Source organism: Sinocyclocheilus rhinocerous, unplaced genomic scaffold, assembly GCF_001515625.1.
Source record: "Sinocyclocheilus rhinocerous isolate Xijiao unplaced genomic scaffold, SAMN03320098_v1.1 scaffold206, whole genome shotgun sequence".
Lineage (NCBI taxonomy): Eukaryota > Metazoa > Chordata > Actinopteri > Cypriniformes > Cyprinidae > Sinocyclocheilus > Sinocyclocheilus rhinocerous.
The window spans coordinates 278872-297655 of NW_015647488.1; the positions used below are offsets into that span (position 1 = coordinate 278872).

At 37.9% G+C, this 18784-nt stretch overlaps 1 protein-coding gene across 4 annotated transcripts in view; it reads left to right on the plus strand.

Moving 5' to 3' along the window:
- Window positions 1-880: 880 nt before the first annotated feature.
- Window positions 881-18784, plus strand: part of LOC107709267 (uncharacterized protein KIAA1522 homolog) — a 55083-nt gene continuing 37179 nt past the window's right edge. For all 4 annotated transcript variants that reach the window (XM_016513713.1, XM_016513710.1, XM_016513711.1 and 1 more), the window contains exons 1-2: window positions 881-1085; window positions 3144-3439. In XM_016513713.1, coding sequence (XP_016369199.1) covers window positions 931-1085; window positions 3144-3439 — 451 coding nt within the window. In that variant the 5' untranslated portion in view covers window positions 881-930. The remainder of the gene's footprint in view (window positions 1086-3143; window positions 3440-18784) is intronic.

Sequence of the window (18784 nt, forward strand, 5' to 3'; positions counted from 1 at the left end):
TGCCTTGGCAACTAGTTGTATTAAATAACTTCAGTTAATGTTTATTTTATTTCAAATAATGAAAATGTTTACTTAAAAGTTTTAATAACCCTAATAACCCTAACCACAGGTGTAGTTCATCATATTAATTATCAACATGACCATTAGCATTTCACAACCACAAAGTGAGATCTTCTTTTTGAACAGTATATCTATTGTTTTATCATTTAAAAAAATACTTTTTGACTGTTTTGCTTGAAAAATGTGCTTGTCCTATCTGTCTTTACAATAAATAGCACTTTATTTATTGTTCTGCTATCTATATATATATAATAAAACCATGTGGCTGAAATCTCCAAATACTTCTAGGAGACAAAAAGAGGAAATTTTTCCATGTTTCTGTGTTTTGGTTTATTCCTTTATTTTTAGCCTCACTTTCATAGCTATTAGAGTCCACATGCCTCTAAGCCTGTCAATCATGTCAGAAGCTATACATCTCAGGTTTCAGAGCCCATAAATCACCTGTAGCTCAAAATGAATGTGTGGCATATGCAGCGTTTGTCTGTTTTTCATATGTCGAACACAATGATCAGCCCTTTGGCTTCATGTCAGTTCTTCGAAACCAGAGCCAGCCTCCCCATCAGGGAACAGGTTGGTGTCTCTCCACCACCTCTGATTAGGATGAGATAGTAAGTTAACAAAAACCAATGAGTGGACAGGGAAGAGAAACAGGAGGAGTGGATAGACGATGTCTAAGGGCGATAAGTAAAGGTGGAGAGGAGTGAAATGATGTGTACAATGTGGTGAGAGCGTGAGAGAGAGAGAGAGAGAGAGAGAGAGCGAGAGAAGAGGAGGAGAGAGTCAGGGAGGGAGGGACAAGCCAGCTTATCATTGTGAAATAGTTGGGTGGAATACACGTGTGAACTGCAGTTCCTCTCTGCACTGCGCTGAATGGTGACCAGGAGACAGGACAGGAGGGGGAGGACTGACCAGCATGGAGCTCCACTCACCCAAAAAGAGCTGAATAAACAGTACAACACAGCACTGCAGCAAAGACAAGACACACACTGTGAAACAGACAAAAAGACGCAAGAAAGGAAAGCAAGGTACCCTCTGGTGTTTTTGTGCGCTTGTGTGTGTAGCCACATAAAATGTGTTTGGGAATGTGATGACTGTTTTGAGTTGCGCATTGTAGTTGTGTAAGTTAGTGTGTGTGTGTGTGTGTGTGTTGCTACATCCAGAGATTTTGTTGCTGTCGAATTACAGTACTGAGGTGTCCAAAAGATTGAGAAAGAGATTGAGAAATTGAGAGAGAAATACAGAATACATGGTCAATACCAGCAAACCGAAGCTCTTGGCGGTGAGTTGGATATAGTGGAGTTTACTTCTGCATATTTTCTCAGAGGGAGAGGAACTTCGCTGCCTGCTTTTGCATGAGGTAGCATGCCCCCCCCCCCATACGCTCTTCTACTTTTGTTTTGTCTCTCATACCTCCAGTTCTCGCACCATGACTGAGATGAGAAGGCTTAGCAAGAATAAATGTTTTCAGGGAATGAGGGTGTAGACACTACATTCGCACATGAATGCTGAAATGGGACTTGCAAGTACCTGATACAAAACACATGTGAGGCATCTTTGGAGAGGGAGTAATTGTAACTTTCCTCGGATTTCCCTGTTTCTATGGGTACTAAGAGACTTGATATAGACACAGTAGCTGAAGTGACTGCTGACTTCTGGGCATTTCTTCTATTACACAGAAGTGTGGCATAATGGTTAAAGATATGGGCTGGTGATGAAAATGTTGTGGGTTCGGTCTCAATTTGTGCCCTCAACCCCAGGTTGCTCAAGAGGGACTCTTCTACTTTTGTTTTGTCTCTTATAACTCCAGTTCTCGCACCATGGCTAAGATTAGAAGGCTTAGCGAGAATAAATGTTTTCAGGGAATGAGGGTGTAGACACTACATTCGCACATGAATGCTGAAATGGGACTTGCAAGTACCTGATACAAAACACATGTGAGGCATCTTTGGAGAGGGAGTAATTGTAACTTTCCTCGGATTTCCCTGTTTCTATGGGTACTAAGAGACTTGATATAGACACAGTAGCTGAAGTGACTGCTGACTTCTGGGCATTTCTTCTATTACACAGAAGTGTGGCATAATGGTTAAAGATATGGGCTGGTGATGAAAATGTTGTGGGTTCGGTCTCAATTTGTGCCCTCAACCCCAGGTTGCTCAAGAGGGACTGGACCTGTAACAAGTGTACTGCAATTTGATTTTGATAACTCAACTAATTAATAAAAAGACGGTGACTGGGATTTTGCCTAGTATAGGGCATTTTCCTGGATCCACATCCTGGAAAACATCCTAAACAGATTTTTGGGTTAGGACTGAGATTAAACATTAATGATTGAACATTATTAAAAATCTGTCTGTTTGATTTTATAGGTAAGTAATAGTTAGGAGTTAAGAATAAGTTTTTTTTTTTTTTGTTAGAAAAAATATTTTAATAAAACTGCTTTGCTGCTTATTAATTTCTGGAAGAACTTTCAACCACCACATCAAAGTCATGTGGTGCAACCAACATACAAAAACAGCATAAAAACAGGATATTATATCATGGCCTTCTTGACTGTGTTTCAAGGTCAATAAGTCTTTTAAAATATCAAATGATTTTACATAATTGTATGACAAGGTAAGTTCAGGTTGTAAAATGTCATGTGGTGCAAATGTACAAAACTGATATTTATGAATTAGTAATTCATTATACCTGTAAATAATACATTTTTAAAAGTATTTTAAATGAAGATATATACTGTAAATAAAAAAAAAATGGTTTTGAAAGTAATAATTAGGATGTGTACATTCCCATGTATTCAAAGTGGTGCTACTTTATGGTTACACCACTTGACATTTTTGGAGACATTAAATTGAACCTTTTTTTTTGTTTGTTTATAAAGTTTTTCAAAACTATATGAAACCAACATGAATATAAAGAGCACATTTCTAAGAACATGGCACATAAGTTTTAAACTTTTTTGTTTTTTTTATTTTTTTTAATATCTTGGACACTCTTATATGTCATTGAGCCACATAGAATTTTCCCATTATTGCTTTAAGAATTCTAAATGTTCATGTTTCTCTTTTCTCTCTCTTGATGTTAAGGCAGGTGTTTTGTGTGGAATACGAGAGCAGTCAGAGATCAGAGATCATTGGTCGCAGAATGTCCAGGAGCAGCTCTGCGGGGGATCTGGTGCCCAAAGACATTACTGAGGTCTTGGCCCTGCAGCAGGCCAGTAAGAAGAAACGGGGTTCATCCTTGGGCCGGGCTTTCAGCTGGTTCAAGGGCAGCAAACGCAAAAGGAGTCTCAGTAATGGGCATAGCAGGTCAGGAGGTCTATGTGGACGTTCTGGAGAGAGCACTACAGCCAAACAGATTCATGCCAGTGGTGACTCAAAAGGTAAGCAAAAACTCCTTGCTTGCTTCAGTACCTATAAATGCAGTGTATTTATAACCTGTTGGAATGCATATTACCGGGTATGTTTTTGAAGATTTGGATTAGTTGATGCTAATCAAAGATGCGTGATTTTGACCCTTACACAAAGAAAATATATTTCTTTCTGTATGAATGATCTATATATTAAAAGGCTCTACTCTTCAGCACAATGGAAACCCCAAATACTCAGACATACCAGAAGCCCTTTTAAATTCCAAAATAATACAACATTAAACACTAACAGATCTCCCCTATATTAATATTTTATTTCAAAACACACGAAATAACACTTAATTTTAAGGTTTACTCTCATTTAACAGTCAGAAGCAAAGCATGCTGGGAACTATAAATCTGCTGTAACTCATTCTGTGAATGTTTGTATATATCTGTGTACATATATTCACATTTAGATGGGAACATGTATGTGCAATATATGTGCACAATAAAGGATGAAACTTTATACATTTTACATGTAATGCTATTTTTGTCTTCATTTCTAATTAATTTTTATATATATCAACATATATAGCCATACATGGTTAATGCATAGATTGCAGTATACTGAAAAATATAAGCGCTAGTTTCCCATATAAGGAAATGTATTATGTAATATATCACATTATATTTTGCAGTATATTCCCATATATTTTTGTACCATAAGGGGATACCATAGATGAAATGTTTTCAAAATACCATTTGGTTTTAGCCATGTTCTCTGGTGCCAGTCTGTCCAAACCTTGAACATGGAATTTCTTTCTTGTATTATTTGAAATGTTATCGCTGGAACATCACTTTTTCAAGCAGGATTAGGCTACAATCACAAGGACATGTCTACTCTGGAATGGCTTATCTGTTTTTTGTTGTTTCTTTTTGCTTTATGCCTTCCTACTTTACACTTGCTTTTGGGTTCAACTTTGCAAAGACAAAACAGCGCTGATGTGCTATAATGTGTCTCTGAGCACATCAGTGGCATTGTGTGGTGTTGTCACCGGTGAATGTTTTCTTAGGATATCAGTTTGAATGTGACATAATAATAATTGTCGTATTCAGTATTGTATCATCCAGCAACTGTGGAAAAGTGAATTAATCCAATATGGCAGAGGTAGGCTTTACATTCAGGGTGTTAGGATGTTGTTAAACAAAGATGTGTGTGTGTGTGTGTGTGTGTATCTGTTTGATCAATAGGTATTCTCTTATGTACACCTAAATAGCCACCCACAACACGATAGAACACAGCATTCACCTAGCAACACCCAAGCAACCACCCACAACAAGCAACACCCTAACACCGTGCACTTAAACAAAAACCTAGCAACCAAATACTTTAGCAACCACCCAGAACTTCCTAGCAACACACTATCAACGCCCAAGCAACCACCCAAGATAAGCTAGCAGCATCCTAACACCCTACACTTAAGAAAAAAACACTTATAAACACTTTAGCAACCACCCAAAACTTCCTGGAAACACCCTAGCAATACCTTAGCAACTGCCTATATCTTCCTAGCAACACCCTATCAATGCTCAAGCAACCACCGAAGACAAGCTAGCAACATCCTAACAACCCTTAAGAAAAGTCCACTTAGAAATGCCACTCAGCAACTTCCTGGGAACACCCTAGCAACCACTCACAAGCTAGCACCACCCTAACAACCACCTACTCTTAATGAAAAACCTTGCAACCTCTTAGAAACACTCGAGCAACCACCCAGAACTTTGAGGAAACAACCTATGAATGCTTTAGCAATCACCTAGCAACACCATAGCAACCATCTAAAGCGAGGTAGAAACACCCTATCCACCCACAAAACCCACCCACAACCACAATAACACCCTATCAATTACCTTAGAAATAAATTAATAGTTAGAGAGAGATGTGCTGTAACTAGACTCTGCATGAAGGCCTCCATCAGGAGGACTGAGGATCTCTGCCATGTGACATCTACTCATAAGTCCCCGTGTGGAACCTAAGATTGTAAAAACAATATTGGACACTACATTCAGCATTATATCCCCAGCCTTTCTGCTACGTGGTCTTGGGAAAGTTTTGCAAAGCCGGTCCCTGAGGTCCTCTCGGACACTGACTTTTTAAAACCTGCTGAACCACTTTTATGTAGAGGTTCAACCAGAAGAGTAGAAGACTATGTAAAAAAGACTCAGATTCTGGATTTTTCTCTTCCTGCCCCCACAAGTCTCACACTCCCTCTGTTACACTGAAAAAGCATGTAAACTATGAGTTGCCTAGAGTCTGCGAGTTAACAGACACTTGGGACTTTAGCTGGACATACACCAAGAATAACATGTCATTCAGAGTCTTCTAGTCTCATATTCTCTCTTTAGACTCCACGATTTATAGCATTTCTGGTCTTTATGAGAGGGAGACAAAGCCCAAGTGTGGAAAGGTCTGAGGGATGAGACACATGATGTGTTATTGAAAGATGACTGATTTTTTTCTGAAATGCTTTGTAATATTACATCATTTTCTTTGCCTCATAATCTCTCTTTTAAAAAAAAAAAAAATCTGTTTTCACAGTCTCCAACCCCAGAAAAGTACATTTAATTTTAATGAATGTGTACTTGTAGTGTACTTAATATCTTAAAATAAAACTAAATAAATCATTGTTTTAATATTGTGTCATGCTTTACAGAAGTACACTTGTTTTGATGTGTTGAATAACACTAAAGCACGTAATGTTATTTAACATTACATTTAAAATTAATATATTTTAAATGTACTAAATTGCACCTTCATCATTACGTCTCATTACAAATATATTTAAATACACAAAATACAAGTTTCAATAGAAATTATATTAAAGCATGTTTTAGTTGCCATAAGTGCTTGTCAGAACATTCAACAGTAAACTTTATTCATATTTCAAAGAAAATAGAGTAAAATTACATATAAAGTTGTACTTAAGTCCTACACAAGTCAAAAAACACTCTATAAAGTTCAGCTGATTGTATTTCATATTAATTTAAACTATAATACATTTTCATTTAATTGCAATTAAAATACCTTTAAGTGTCCAAAAACATTACATTCAGTTTGCATTTAAGTGTATTATTTTAAAGTATTATATAAAAGTTACTACATCTTTTACAGAAGATGATGTGAGTGGTGCTTCTCTGTGCTTGGTTGATAGCACACATTGCTTAGCAGTTTCTAGGGTGCTGTGTGTAGATGCTATAGGGCATTGCTAGATGGTGACATGAAGGCACAAGGCCCACAAGACTCTATGATATTCCAGTCTACATACAGCTCGGGTCCTCCTTCAATGCAAGTCTTCAGGATTTGTGACATGCTGCTTCTTGTGGGCCCTTCCATAAACAAATCAGTTGGGCTGTCCTAATTCAGGACATTTCTGGGCTTCGTGGCTCAGCAGTGCAGCACTAACTCCTTGCGTCACCCCTGTTTGACTGAGCTCAGCCTCTGTCTACCCCCCGCCCTCCAACCAGAGGGCTCTATCAGGTCCGGAAACTGTTTGAGGGGTGAGATCACTGTGCATGGGATTCCCTCTAACAAAACATAGACACAGTAAACATTGATCCTTTATCACTCGAGTGAAAGCAGGGAAAACACAGAGCTGTGTCTCAGTTTAACCAAAGTCAAAGCTGTGGATGTTTGGCCCTGTGGACATGTAAATTCTCTTAAAACATAAATGTTTTATAGTTGACATTTATATTATATATATATATATATATATATATATATATATATATATATACTGTATATACAATACATAAAAGTTTCTGTAGTTAAAGAAACATGTGGGACTCTTATCAAAAGTGTAGTGGAAATAAGAAAAAAGTGAAGAAGATGGCAGATTTTGCTGACCTGGTCATTCTTATTGTGGAGGCCAGACATCTGTTAACGATGATCTCGAATGCCAACATAGAATGATGACTTGTGGTCAAACAGAGGCGGGTTGAATGAAACATGAGCTTCCTGTAATAGCTCTGAAATAAAGAACATCTGAATGTTTAATGGCGTTTGGAGACACTGATATACATTCCAACACACATCACAGAAACACAAAAGAACAGAGTGACAAAAGACAGTAATTTAATGTTCCGAGCGCTTCCCTGTCGAGAGAACGGTTAAAGAGCACAAGAGGTCAGAATGGAAAACTGTGATAGACATTAGGGTTAAAAATGTCTTGCAGAGCTTGCAGAGTTGATGACAGGTTTTCATAAGAAGTATATTTTTTGTTGCTGAGAAGATTGTGAAGATAAGTAAGATAAGTACAAATATACAGCCACCGAATTCCACAGAAAACTCTGCAGATTTCCACAGAATTGGAACACCAGTCATTCAAGTTCAACACATGCATGATCATTTAATAAATACATTTGCTTATTAAAAAGTTCTCTGCAGTACTTGATTCTGATTGGTCAATCTTAGCATTTTGAAATCAAATATTTTTATATAATGTCCACTAAATGAACTAAATGAACTTGCTGATATACAGTACATTTACATTACAGTTGTAAATCACTTTGAAATATCACTTTGCCCACTTTGCCTCAAACTAGTAACAGCATCTTGTACTGTTTGTAAGCTGTAATTTGACTCACAAAATCATTTTAGTGCACTGGAATGCTAAAAAATATTATTAAATATTAATGTACTCTGAAGTGTAACAGCTTCTCTGCTTCGTGTCATGGCCGCATTACTAACTCAGGTGTGCATTAATAATCAATAATGAATTAGTTTGGAGTCAATTATTCCGACCAAAAAGAGTCTAGTATTATCAGCTATGTTCAACACATTTTACAACATGTAAAGCCACAATTCCACAGTTTTTTCTTGTAGAAAATGTGGGGAAAGGTGTGTATTAATTTGAATAATAATAAGTACAGAGAATATCAGCCTGAATAATCAACTGAGGAATAAGACCCAGTTACATGACTTTACACACACACACACATATATATATTTGGAGTTCAAAAACTTTTTCTTATTATTATCATGTTGAAAAACAGTTGTGCTGCTTAAAACGTCTGTGGACACATTTTTTCAGGATTCTTTGATCGTTACTTCACTGTCACTTTTGATCAATTTAATGCATCCTTGCTGAATAAAAGTAAAAAAGAAAAGTTTTTTTCTTTCAAGAAAATAAATAAAAAAATCGTAATGACCGCAAACTTTTCAACTGTAGTGTAGTTTCATTAACTCTATATACTACTCTGTAAAATAGTACATTTTCTGTGCATCCTTCGCTTACAAGTCCCAATCAGCCAAGTCGTCTCAAGTGTCTCAGTGTTTGTGGTTTTCATTATGTAACTCACGTTAATGGATACACCTGTTGACATGTTTGTTTCACCGTTTACTCCAACAAAAAACTTGCCCTCTCTCACCTTCTTCCAGCCAGTGCGTGAAAACAACCAGGCAACTTACTGACAGCTTATGAACAGCCTCTCACTACGGTCTTCATTTACATAAGAAAGCATTAAGTCTTTTTCTTATTACCACAAACCTGTCAGGGAGACTAAGGCACACTTCTCCCACACCTCTTTTAAAGTCAAGATAAGTGGGATAAAACAAAGTCGCTAATCCCTTTGCAATAAGATTTACATAGCTTCAATACATTATCCGACTGCTGAACCTTTTACGCGGACTGTTTAATGTCTGCTGTGGCCGTGATGTTGGTGTGGTGAAACAAGAACTCTGACAGCATTAATGGATGAAATTGCAGTTTAGAGCTCCAGAGAGAAAGTACAGGAATAAGGAGAGTCTAAAAGAAGCTGCCAAGGTCATGAACAAGTTCTCTGACCTCAGTCTGGGTCATGACGGTTACACCCAACTGTCCGACAAACACACAAGCTCAACAAGGGGTTCTGACACACCCACACTTTGCTGTGAAACCAGATAACAGTATGGGGACGTTTCCTGTTGTCATGGCAGCCAGCCCATGACCTCTTGACCTACTTATCTCTTAATTTAGATCTATTAATACCATTGAAGGTGGAATAAACCATTGTCTATCAGAGTATGTTTGCACAGCAGTACGAGTTAAAGAGTTACTTCTGTAATGCGATTGGAACTTGATATTATTTTGTTGCTTTTCATATTCATTTTTTTTAATGTATTTTGTTAAATTATTGCTGTAAGCTTTATTATCTTGGCTTTAAAGGGATAGTTCACCAATGAAAGCATTGTTTACTCACCCTCATGTCTTCCAAACTTGTATGACTTACTTTCTTCAATGGAATGGACAAAAGGAGATAATTTAATGGTGAATTCAATACACTGACAATACATTGTGAATTTAACACTAAATAAAGCACCCAAAAGTATCAACAAAAAGAATGTTGTTCAGTGTAAAAAACAGAAATCAGAAAGCGCTTCTTCTGCTGCTCTTGCAAAGCAACATAAATGTGCATTTCCGCCACCTACAGGATGAGTGTGCGCAGGATGGCACGGTAGAGTAATATTTATCAAGTTGGCTTGTGCGTTTTATGTTTCGCTTCTGAAATGTGACGTAATTTCTGGTAAGGGAGCATAGTGAGCATTGATGCTCCCTGGTTTTTGCAGTGCATTATGGGATTTTTCAGGGAGCAAACGTTCCAGGGCACTGGAAGGAATTTACGATTGAGACAGCCCTTAAAATGGCCCACTCGCTGATCAGTGCCCTCACTACTGAAGTAGGAAGCTGATTGAGACGCACCCAATGACTTGGTGGTACTCACAAACAAACTTTTTTGCTAAGCGACAGTGAATAGCAAAGGAAGATGTCTCTCTTGTTTCTGTCCTTTTGTATTTGGTATTACTTGATAAACACATAGCAACTACAAAAATCTGTTTAAAAACGGCCTTTTTGCTGTTGTTGTTGTTTTTTGGCCATTTTGCTGCTTTGTGTACCATAGTATCCGAGGTAACCGCGGTATTTCTGCTTTTCTAAAAGGGCCACCTACTGTCAGAGAGTGATTTTGCATTTCCATTCAGCCTGTCTGCTGTTTTTTACACATTCAGGTATTTTCATAAGGTAATTTTCATGTCAAACATTCGTATTGGTGTGAACAGGCCTTTATACTCTGCATCGCTGTGCAGTTCCATAACAAAAAAGGAACGTTATTTCGGAGGTAGAACAAGTTATTTTATGAAATATTACCATGACAAAATTTTTTATTTTGAATAATGTGCACTGAAGAGTTGTGCACAATAAAAGCAAGAATATAAAGTAAACAGGATAAATTATGATTCCATGTTGACGTAATAAAATAGACTGATAGCCAAAGCTTTCATAAAAGATGATGGAATTTGTTCATACCCTTGCGAAAGTTAAAGGGGTCATATGATGTTGCTAAAAAGAACATTATTTTGTGTATTTGGGGTAATGAAATGTGTTTATGCGGTTTAAGGTTAAAAAAAGACATTATTTTCCACATACTGTACATTATTGTTTCTCCTCTATGCCCCGCCTTTCTGAAACGTGTCGATTTTTACAAAGCTCATCGGTCTGAAAAGCAAGGTGTGCTGTGATTGGCCAGCTATCCAGTGCGTTGTGATTGGCCGAATACCTCAAGCGTGTGACAGAAAGGTTCAACTTTGCAAAGACAAAACAGCGCTGATGTGCTATAATGTGTCTCTGAGCACATCAGTGGCATTGTGTGGTGTTGTCACCGGTGAATGTTTTCTTAGGATATCAGTTTGAATGTGACATAATAATAATTGTCGTATTCAGTATTGTATCATCCAGCAACTGTGGAAAAGTGAATTAATCCAATATGGCAGAGGTAGGCTTTACATTCAGGGTGTTAGGATGTTGTTAAACAAAGATGTGTGTGTGTGTGTGTGTGTGTGTATCTGTTTGATCAATAGGTATTCTCTTATGTACACCTAAATAGCCACCCACAACACGATAGAACACAGCATTCACCTAGCAACACCCAAGCAACCACCCACAACAAGCAACACCCTAACACCGTGCACTTAAACAAAAACCTAGCAACCAAATACTTTAGCAACCACCCAGAACTTCCTAGCAACACACTATCAACGCCCAAGCAACCACCCAAGATAAGCTAGCAGCATCCTAACACCCTACACTTAAGAAAAAAACACTTATAAACACTTTAGCAACCACCCAAAACTTCCTGGAAACACCCTAGCAATACCTTAGCAACTGCCTATATCTTCCTAGCAACACCCTATCAATGCTCAAGCAACCACCGAAGACAAGCTAGCAACATCCTAACAACCCTTAAGAAAAGTCCACTTAGAAATGCCACTCAGCAACTTCCTGGGAACACCCTAGCAACCACTCACAAGCTAGCACCACCCTAACAACCACCTACTCTTAATGAAAAACCTTGCAACCTCTTAGAAACACTCGAGCAACCACCCAGAACTTTGAGGAAACAACCTATGAATGCTTTAGCAATCACCTAGCAACACCATAGCAACCATCTAAAGCGAGGTAGAAACACCCTATCCACCCACAAAACCCACCCACAACCACAATAACACCCTATCAATTACCTTAGAAATAAATTAATAGTTAGAGAGAGATGTGCTGTAACTAGACTCTGCATGAAGGCCTCCATCAGGAGGACTGAGGATCTCTGCCATGTGACATCTACTCATAAGTCCCCGTGTGGAACCTAAGATTGTAAAAACAATATTGGACACTACATTCAGCATTATATCCCCAGCCTTTCTGCTACGTGGTCTTGGGAAAGTTTTGCAAAGCCGGTCCCTGAGGTCCTCTCGGACACTGACTTTTTAAAACCTGCTGAACCACTTTTATGTAGAGGTTCAACCAGAAGAGTAGAAGACTATGTAAAAAAGACTCAGATTCTGGATTTTTCTCTTCCTGCCCCCACAAGTCTCACACTCCCTCTGTTACACTGAAAAAGCATGTAAACTATGAGTTGCCTAGAGTCTGCGAGTTAACAGACACTTGGGACTTTAGCTGGACATACACCAAGAATAACATGTCATTCAGAGTCTTCTAGTCTCATATTCTCTCTTTAGACTCCACGATTTATAGCATTTCTGGTCTTTATGAGAGGGAGACAAAGCCCAAGTGTGGAAAGGTCTGAGGGATGAGACACATGATGTGTTATTGAAAGATGACTGATTTTTTTCTGAAATGCTTTGTAATATTACATCATTTTCTTTGCCTCATAATCTCTCTTTTAAAAAAAAAAAAAATCTGTTTTCACAGTCTCCAACCCCAGAAAAGTACATTTAATTTTAATGAATGTGTACTTGTAGTGTACTTAATATCTTAAAATAAAACTAAATAAATCATTGTTTTAATATTGTGTCATGCTTTACAGAAGTACACTTGTTTTGATGTGTTGAATAACACTAAAGCACGTAATGTTATTTAACATTACATTTAAAATTAATATATTTTAAATGTACTAAATTGCACCTTCATCATTACGTCTCATTACAAATATATTTAAATACACAAAATACAAGTTTCAATAGAAATTATATTAAAGCATGTTTTAGTTGCCATAAGTGCTTGTCAGAACATTCAACAGTAAACTTTATTCATATTTCAAAGAAAATAGAGTAAAATTACATATAAAGTTGTACTTAAGTCCTACACAAGTCAAAAAACACTCTATAAAGTTCAGCTGATTGTATTTCATATTAATTTAAACTATAATACATTTTCATTTAATTGCAATTAAAATACCTTTAAGTGTCCAAAAACATTACATTCAGTTTGCATTTAAGTGTATTATTTTAAAGTATTATATAAAAGTTACTACATCTTTTACAGAAGATGATGTGAGTGGTGCTTCTCTGTGCTTGGTTGATAGCACACATTGCTTAGCAGTTTCTAGGGTGCTGTGTGTAGATGCTATAGGGCATTGCTAGATGGTGACATGAAGGCACAAGGCCCACAAGACTCTATGATATTCCAGTCTACATACAGCTCGGGTCCTCCTTCAATGCAAGTCTTCAGGATTTGTGACATGCTGCTTCTTGTGGGCCCTTCCATAAACAAATCAGTTGGGCTGTCCTAATTCAGGACATTTCTGGGCTTCGTGGCTCAGCAGTGCAGCACTAACTCCTTGCGTCACCCCTGTTTGACTGAGCTCAGCCTCTGTCTACCCCCCGCCCTCCAACCAGAGGGCTCTATCAGGTCCGGAAACTGTTTGAGGGGTGAGATCACTGTGCATGGGATTCCCTCTAACAAAACATAGACACAGTAAACATTGATCCTTTATCACTCGAGTGAAAGCAGGGAAAACACAGAGCTGTGTCTCAGTTTAACCAAAGTCAAAGCTGTGGATGTTTGGCCCTGTGGACATGTAAATTCTCTTAAAACATAAATGTTTTATAGTTGACATTTATATTATATATATATATATATATATATATATATATTGTATATAAAAAAAGTGAAGAAGATGGCAGATTTTGCTGACCTGGTCATTCTTATTGTGGAGGCCAGACATCTGTTAACGATGATCTCGAATGCCAACATAGAATGATGACTTGTGGTCAAACAGAGGCGGGTTGAATGAAACATGAGCTTCCTGTAATAGCTCTGAAATAAAGAACATCTGAATGTTTAATGGCGTTTGGAGACACTGATATACATTCCAACACACATCACAGAAACACAAAAGAACAGAGTGACAAAAGACAGTAATTTAATGTTCCGAGCGCTTCCCTGTCGAGAGAACGGTTAAAGAGCACAAGAGGTCAGAATGGAAAACTGTGATAGACATTAGGGTTAAAAATGTCTTGCAGAGTAGAGGCATATGATGACAGGTTTTCATAAGAAGTATATTTTTTGTTGCTGAGAAGATTGTGAAGATAAGTAGGCCTTTACCAAATATACAGCCACCGAATTCCACAGAAAACTCTGCAGATTTCCACAGAATTGGAACACCAGTCATTCAAGTTCAACACATGCATGATCATTTAATAAATACATTTGCTTATTAAAAAGTTCTCTGCAGTACTTGATTCTGATTGGTCAATCTTAGCATTTTGAAATCAAATATTTTTATATAATGTCCACTAAATGAACTCTTGATTCTTGCTGATATACAGTACATTTACATTACAGTTGTAAATCACTTTGAAATATCACTTTGCCTTATTATTTCCAAACTAGTAACAGCATCTTGTACTGTTTGTAAGCTGTAATTTGACTCACAAAATCATTTTAGTGCACTGGAATGCTAAAAAATATTATTAAATATTAATGTACTCTGAAGTGTAACAGCTTCTCTGCTTCGTGTCATGGCCGCATTACTAACTCAGGTGTGCATTAATAATCAATAATGAATTAGTTTGGAGTCAATTATTCCGACCAAAAAGAGTCTAGTATTATCAGCTATGTTCAACACATTTTACAACATGTAAAGCCACAATTCCACAGTTTTTTCTTGTAGAAAATGTGGGGAAAGGTGTGTATTAATTTGAATAATAATAAGTACAGAGAATATCAGCCTGAATAATCAACTGAGGAATAAGACCCAGTTACATGACTTTACACACACACACACATATATATATTTGGAGTTCAAAAACTTTTTCTTATTATTATCATGTTGAAAAACAGTTGTGCTGCTTAAAACGTCTGTGGACACATTTTTTCAGGATTCTTTGATCGTTACTTCACTGTCACTTTTGATCAATTTAATGCATCCTTGCTGAATAAAAGTAAAAAAGAAAAGTTTTTTTCTTTCAAGAAAATAAATAAAAAAATCGTAATGACCGCAAACTTTTCAACTGTAGTGTAGTTTCATTAACTCTATATACTACTCTGTAAAATAGTACATTTTCTGTGCATCCTTCGCTTACAAGTCCCAATCAGCCAAGTCGTCTCAAGTGTCTCAGTGTTTGTGGTTTTCATTATGTAACTCACGTTAATGGATACACCTGTTGACATGTTTGTTTCACCGTTTACTCCAACAAAAAACTTGCCCTCTCTCACCTTCTTCCAGCCAGTGCGTGAAAACAACCAGGCAACTTACTGACAGCTTATGAACAGCCTCTCACTACGGTCTTCATTTACATAAGAAAGCATTAAGTCTTTTTCTTATTACCACAAACCTGTCAGGGAGACTAAGGCACACTTCTCCCACACCTCTTTTAAAGTCAAGATAAGTGGGATAAAACAAAGTCGCTAATCCCTTTGCAATAAGATTTACATAGCTTCAATACATTATCCGACTGCTGAACCTTTTACGCGGACTGTTTAATGTCTGCTGTGGCCGTGATGTTGGTGTGGTGAAACAAGAACTCTGACAGCATTAATGGATGAAATTGCAGTTTAGAGCTCCAGAGAGAAAGTACAGGAATAAGGAGAGTCTAAAAGAAGCTGCCAAGGTCATGAACAAGTTCTCTGACCTCAGTCTGGGTCATGACGGTTACACCCAACTGTCCGACAAACACACAAGCTCAACAAGGGGTTCTGACACACCCACACTTTGCTGTGAAACCAGATAACAGTATGGGGACGTTTCCTGTTGTCATGGCAGCCAGCCCATGACCTCTTGACCTACTTATCTCTTAATTTAGATCTATTAATACCATTGAAGGTGGAATAAACCATTGTCTATCAGAGTATGTTTGCACAGCAGTACGAGTTAAAGAGTTACTTCTGTAATGCGATTGGAACTTGATATTATTTTGTTGCTTTTCATATTCATTTTTTTTAATGTATTTTGTTAAATTATTGCTGTAAGCTTTATTATCTTGGCTTTAAAGGGATAGTTCACCAATGAAAGCATTGTTTACTCACCCTCATGTCTTCCAAACTTGTATGACTTACTTTCTTCAATGGAATGGACAAAAGGAGATAATTTAATGGTGAATTCAATACACTGACAATACATTGTGAATTTAACACTAAATAAAGCACCCAAAAGTATCAACAAAAAGAATGTTGTTCAGCGTAAAAAACAGAAATCAGAAAGCGCTTCTTCTGCTGCTCTTGCAAAGCAACATAAATGTGCATTTCCGCCACCTACAGGATGAGTGTGCGCAGGATGGCACGGTAGAGTAATATTTATCAAGTTGGCTTGTGCGTTTTATGTTTCGCTTCTGAAATGTGACGTAATTTCTGGTAAGGGAGCATAGTGAGCATTGATGCTCCCTGGTTTTTGCAGTGCATTATGGGATTTTTCAGGGAGCAAACGTTCCAGGGCACTGGAAGGAATTTACGATTGAGACAGCCCTTAAAATGGCCCACTCGCTGATCAGTGCCCTCACTACTGAAGTAGGAAGCTGATTGAGACGCACCCAATGACTTGGTGGTACTCACAAACAAACTTTTTTGCTAAGCGACAGTGAATAGCAAAGGAAGATGTCTCTCTTGTTTCTGTCCTTTTGTATTTGGTATTACTTGATAAACACATAGCAACTACAAAAATCTGTTTAAAAACGGCCTTTTTGCTGTTGTTGTTGTTTTTTGGCCATTTTGCTGCTTTGTGTACCATAGTATCCGAGGTAACCGCGGTATTTCTGCTTTTCTAAAAGGGCCACCTACTGTCAGAGAGTGATTTTGCATTTCCATTCAGCCTGTCTGCTGTTTTTTACACATTCAGGTATTTTCATAAGGTAATTTTCATGTCAAACATTCGTATTGGTGTGAACAGGCCTTTATACTCTGCATCGCTGTGCAGTTCCATAACAAAAAAGGAACGTTATTTCGGAGGTAGAACAAGTTATTTTATGAAATATTACCATGACAAAATTTTTTATTTTGAATAATGTGCACTGAAGAGTTGTGCACAATAAAACCAAGAATATAAAGTAAACAGGATAAATTATGATTCCATGTTGACGTAATAAAATAGACTGATAGCCAAAGCTTTCATAAAAGATGATGGAATTTGTTCATACCCTTGCGAAAGTTAAAGGGGTCATATGATGTTGCTAAAAAGAACATTATTTTGTGTATTTGGGGTAATGAAATGTGTTTATGCGGTTTAAGGTTAAAAAAAGACATTATTTTCCACATACTGTACATTATTGTTTCTCCTCTATGCCCCGCCTTTCTGAAACGCGTCCCAAACAAAGTATTCTCGCTTTCACAACGAAACACAGCATCCCACACGGCGGCCTTGAGTGAGCAGAGGCCGGGGGCTAGAGTGAAGAACGGCTGGAGGGCTAGAGTGAGCAGAGGCGGCGGGCTTGAGAAAAATTGCATCATATGACCCCTTTAAAATGACTGCTAACCATGCTGGATTTCAGAAGCATTATAGAAGTATACTTCTCGACATGTCAAAAAGCTAGTGCGTCATCACTTAGAGACAAACATCACACTATAGGCAAGAATGAGGAATGAATTCAGTCCGCTTTTGTTATGAAGCACAACACTTTTAGCTTTCCACCGACAGCTTTCTCACACCTTGTGTTTTGCTTTGTCTCCTTCCACCTAGTTGATGCTGAGATAAAATTATACTGAATCTCTTTTCATTTCTTATAATGGATCATGACTCATCATCTCGCCTTGACCTTGAGTCTCTTCGGCCTCTTTAGCCTCTTCATAACTCTGAGCTGGCATGCTAGGAATGAAGACAGAGAACGTCTCGGTTACGTATGGTAACCCTCGTTCCCTGAAGGAGGGAACGGAGACATCACGTCGTGACCGACGAATTGGGATATCGCTTCGATAGACCAATCTACTTCGAGTGTAAACTAAACGAGCCACTGCACATTGGCATGCAATTATTGCATCCAGCTGCCGCTGATCACAGCGTGAGTATAAGTAGGCAGCAGATGCAGCGCATATTCAGGTTTTCGCTGAGGAGCCGAGCCGGTGACCCTCAGTGAAGACGAAGAAGAGAATGATGTGTGCTCCCGGCGCCTATTTATACTATAGTCGCACCGGTAGTGACGTCATGGCTGTCGCCGGCCAACGAGTTGGTGTTTTTTCAATGTATGCTTCAGACACGGGTCACGACGAGGCGTTCCCCATAGCGACCCCTAGAGGACGCAGTTCGAAGTTCCCATGAAAGGGAACACAGATATACTAAGAAGGTTTAGGCTGTGCTAAGATTTGCTTTTCCTTCCTTTATAACTTGCAGACTAATTGTTCTGAACAATTAAAAATAGAGGAAACAATGTTAAAACAATCTGAAAATGACAAGCAGTTCCTTCTAAGAGCAGGTGAATTACATGTAGGCTGGCACTGAGTAAACCAGCCTTGTGTCTGCCAAGTGTTGGCTCTGGAGGAATGCAGGTGGATGGAATTTGACTTGATTCTTGGATTACACCCCTCATTTCAGGATAGCAATATTCCAGCAAATCCAGAACAATTGCAGATTTGTGCAAGAGAAAACTGTTAACTTAAAGAAAATGTTCTCAGTATGGTT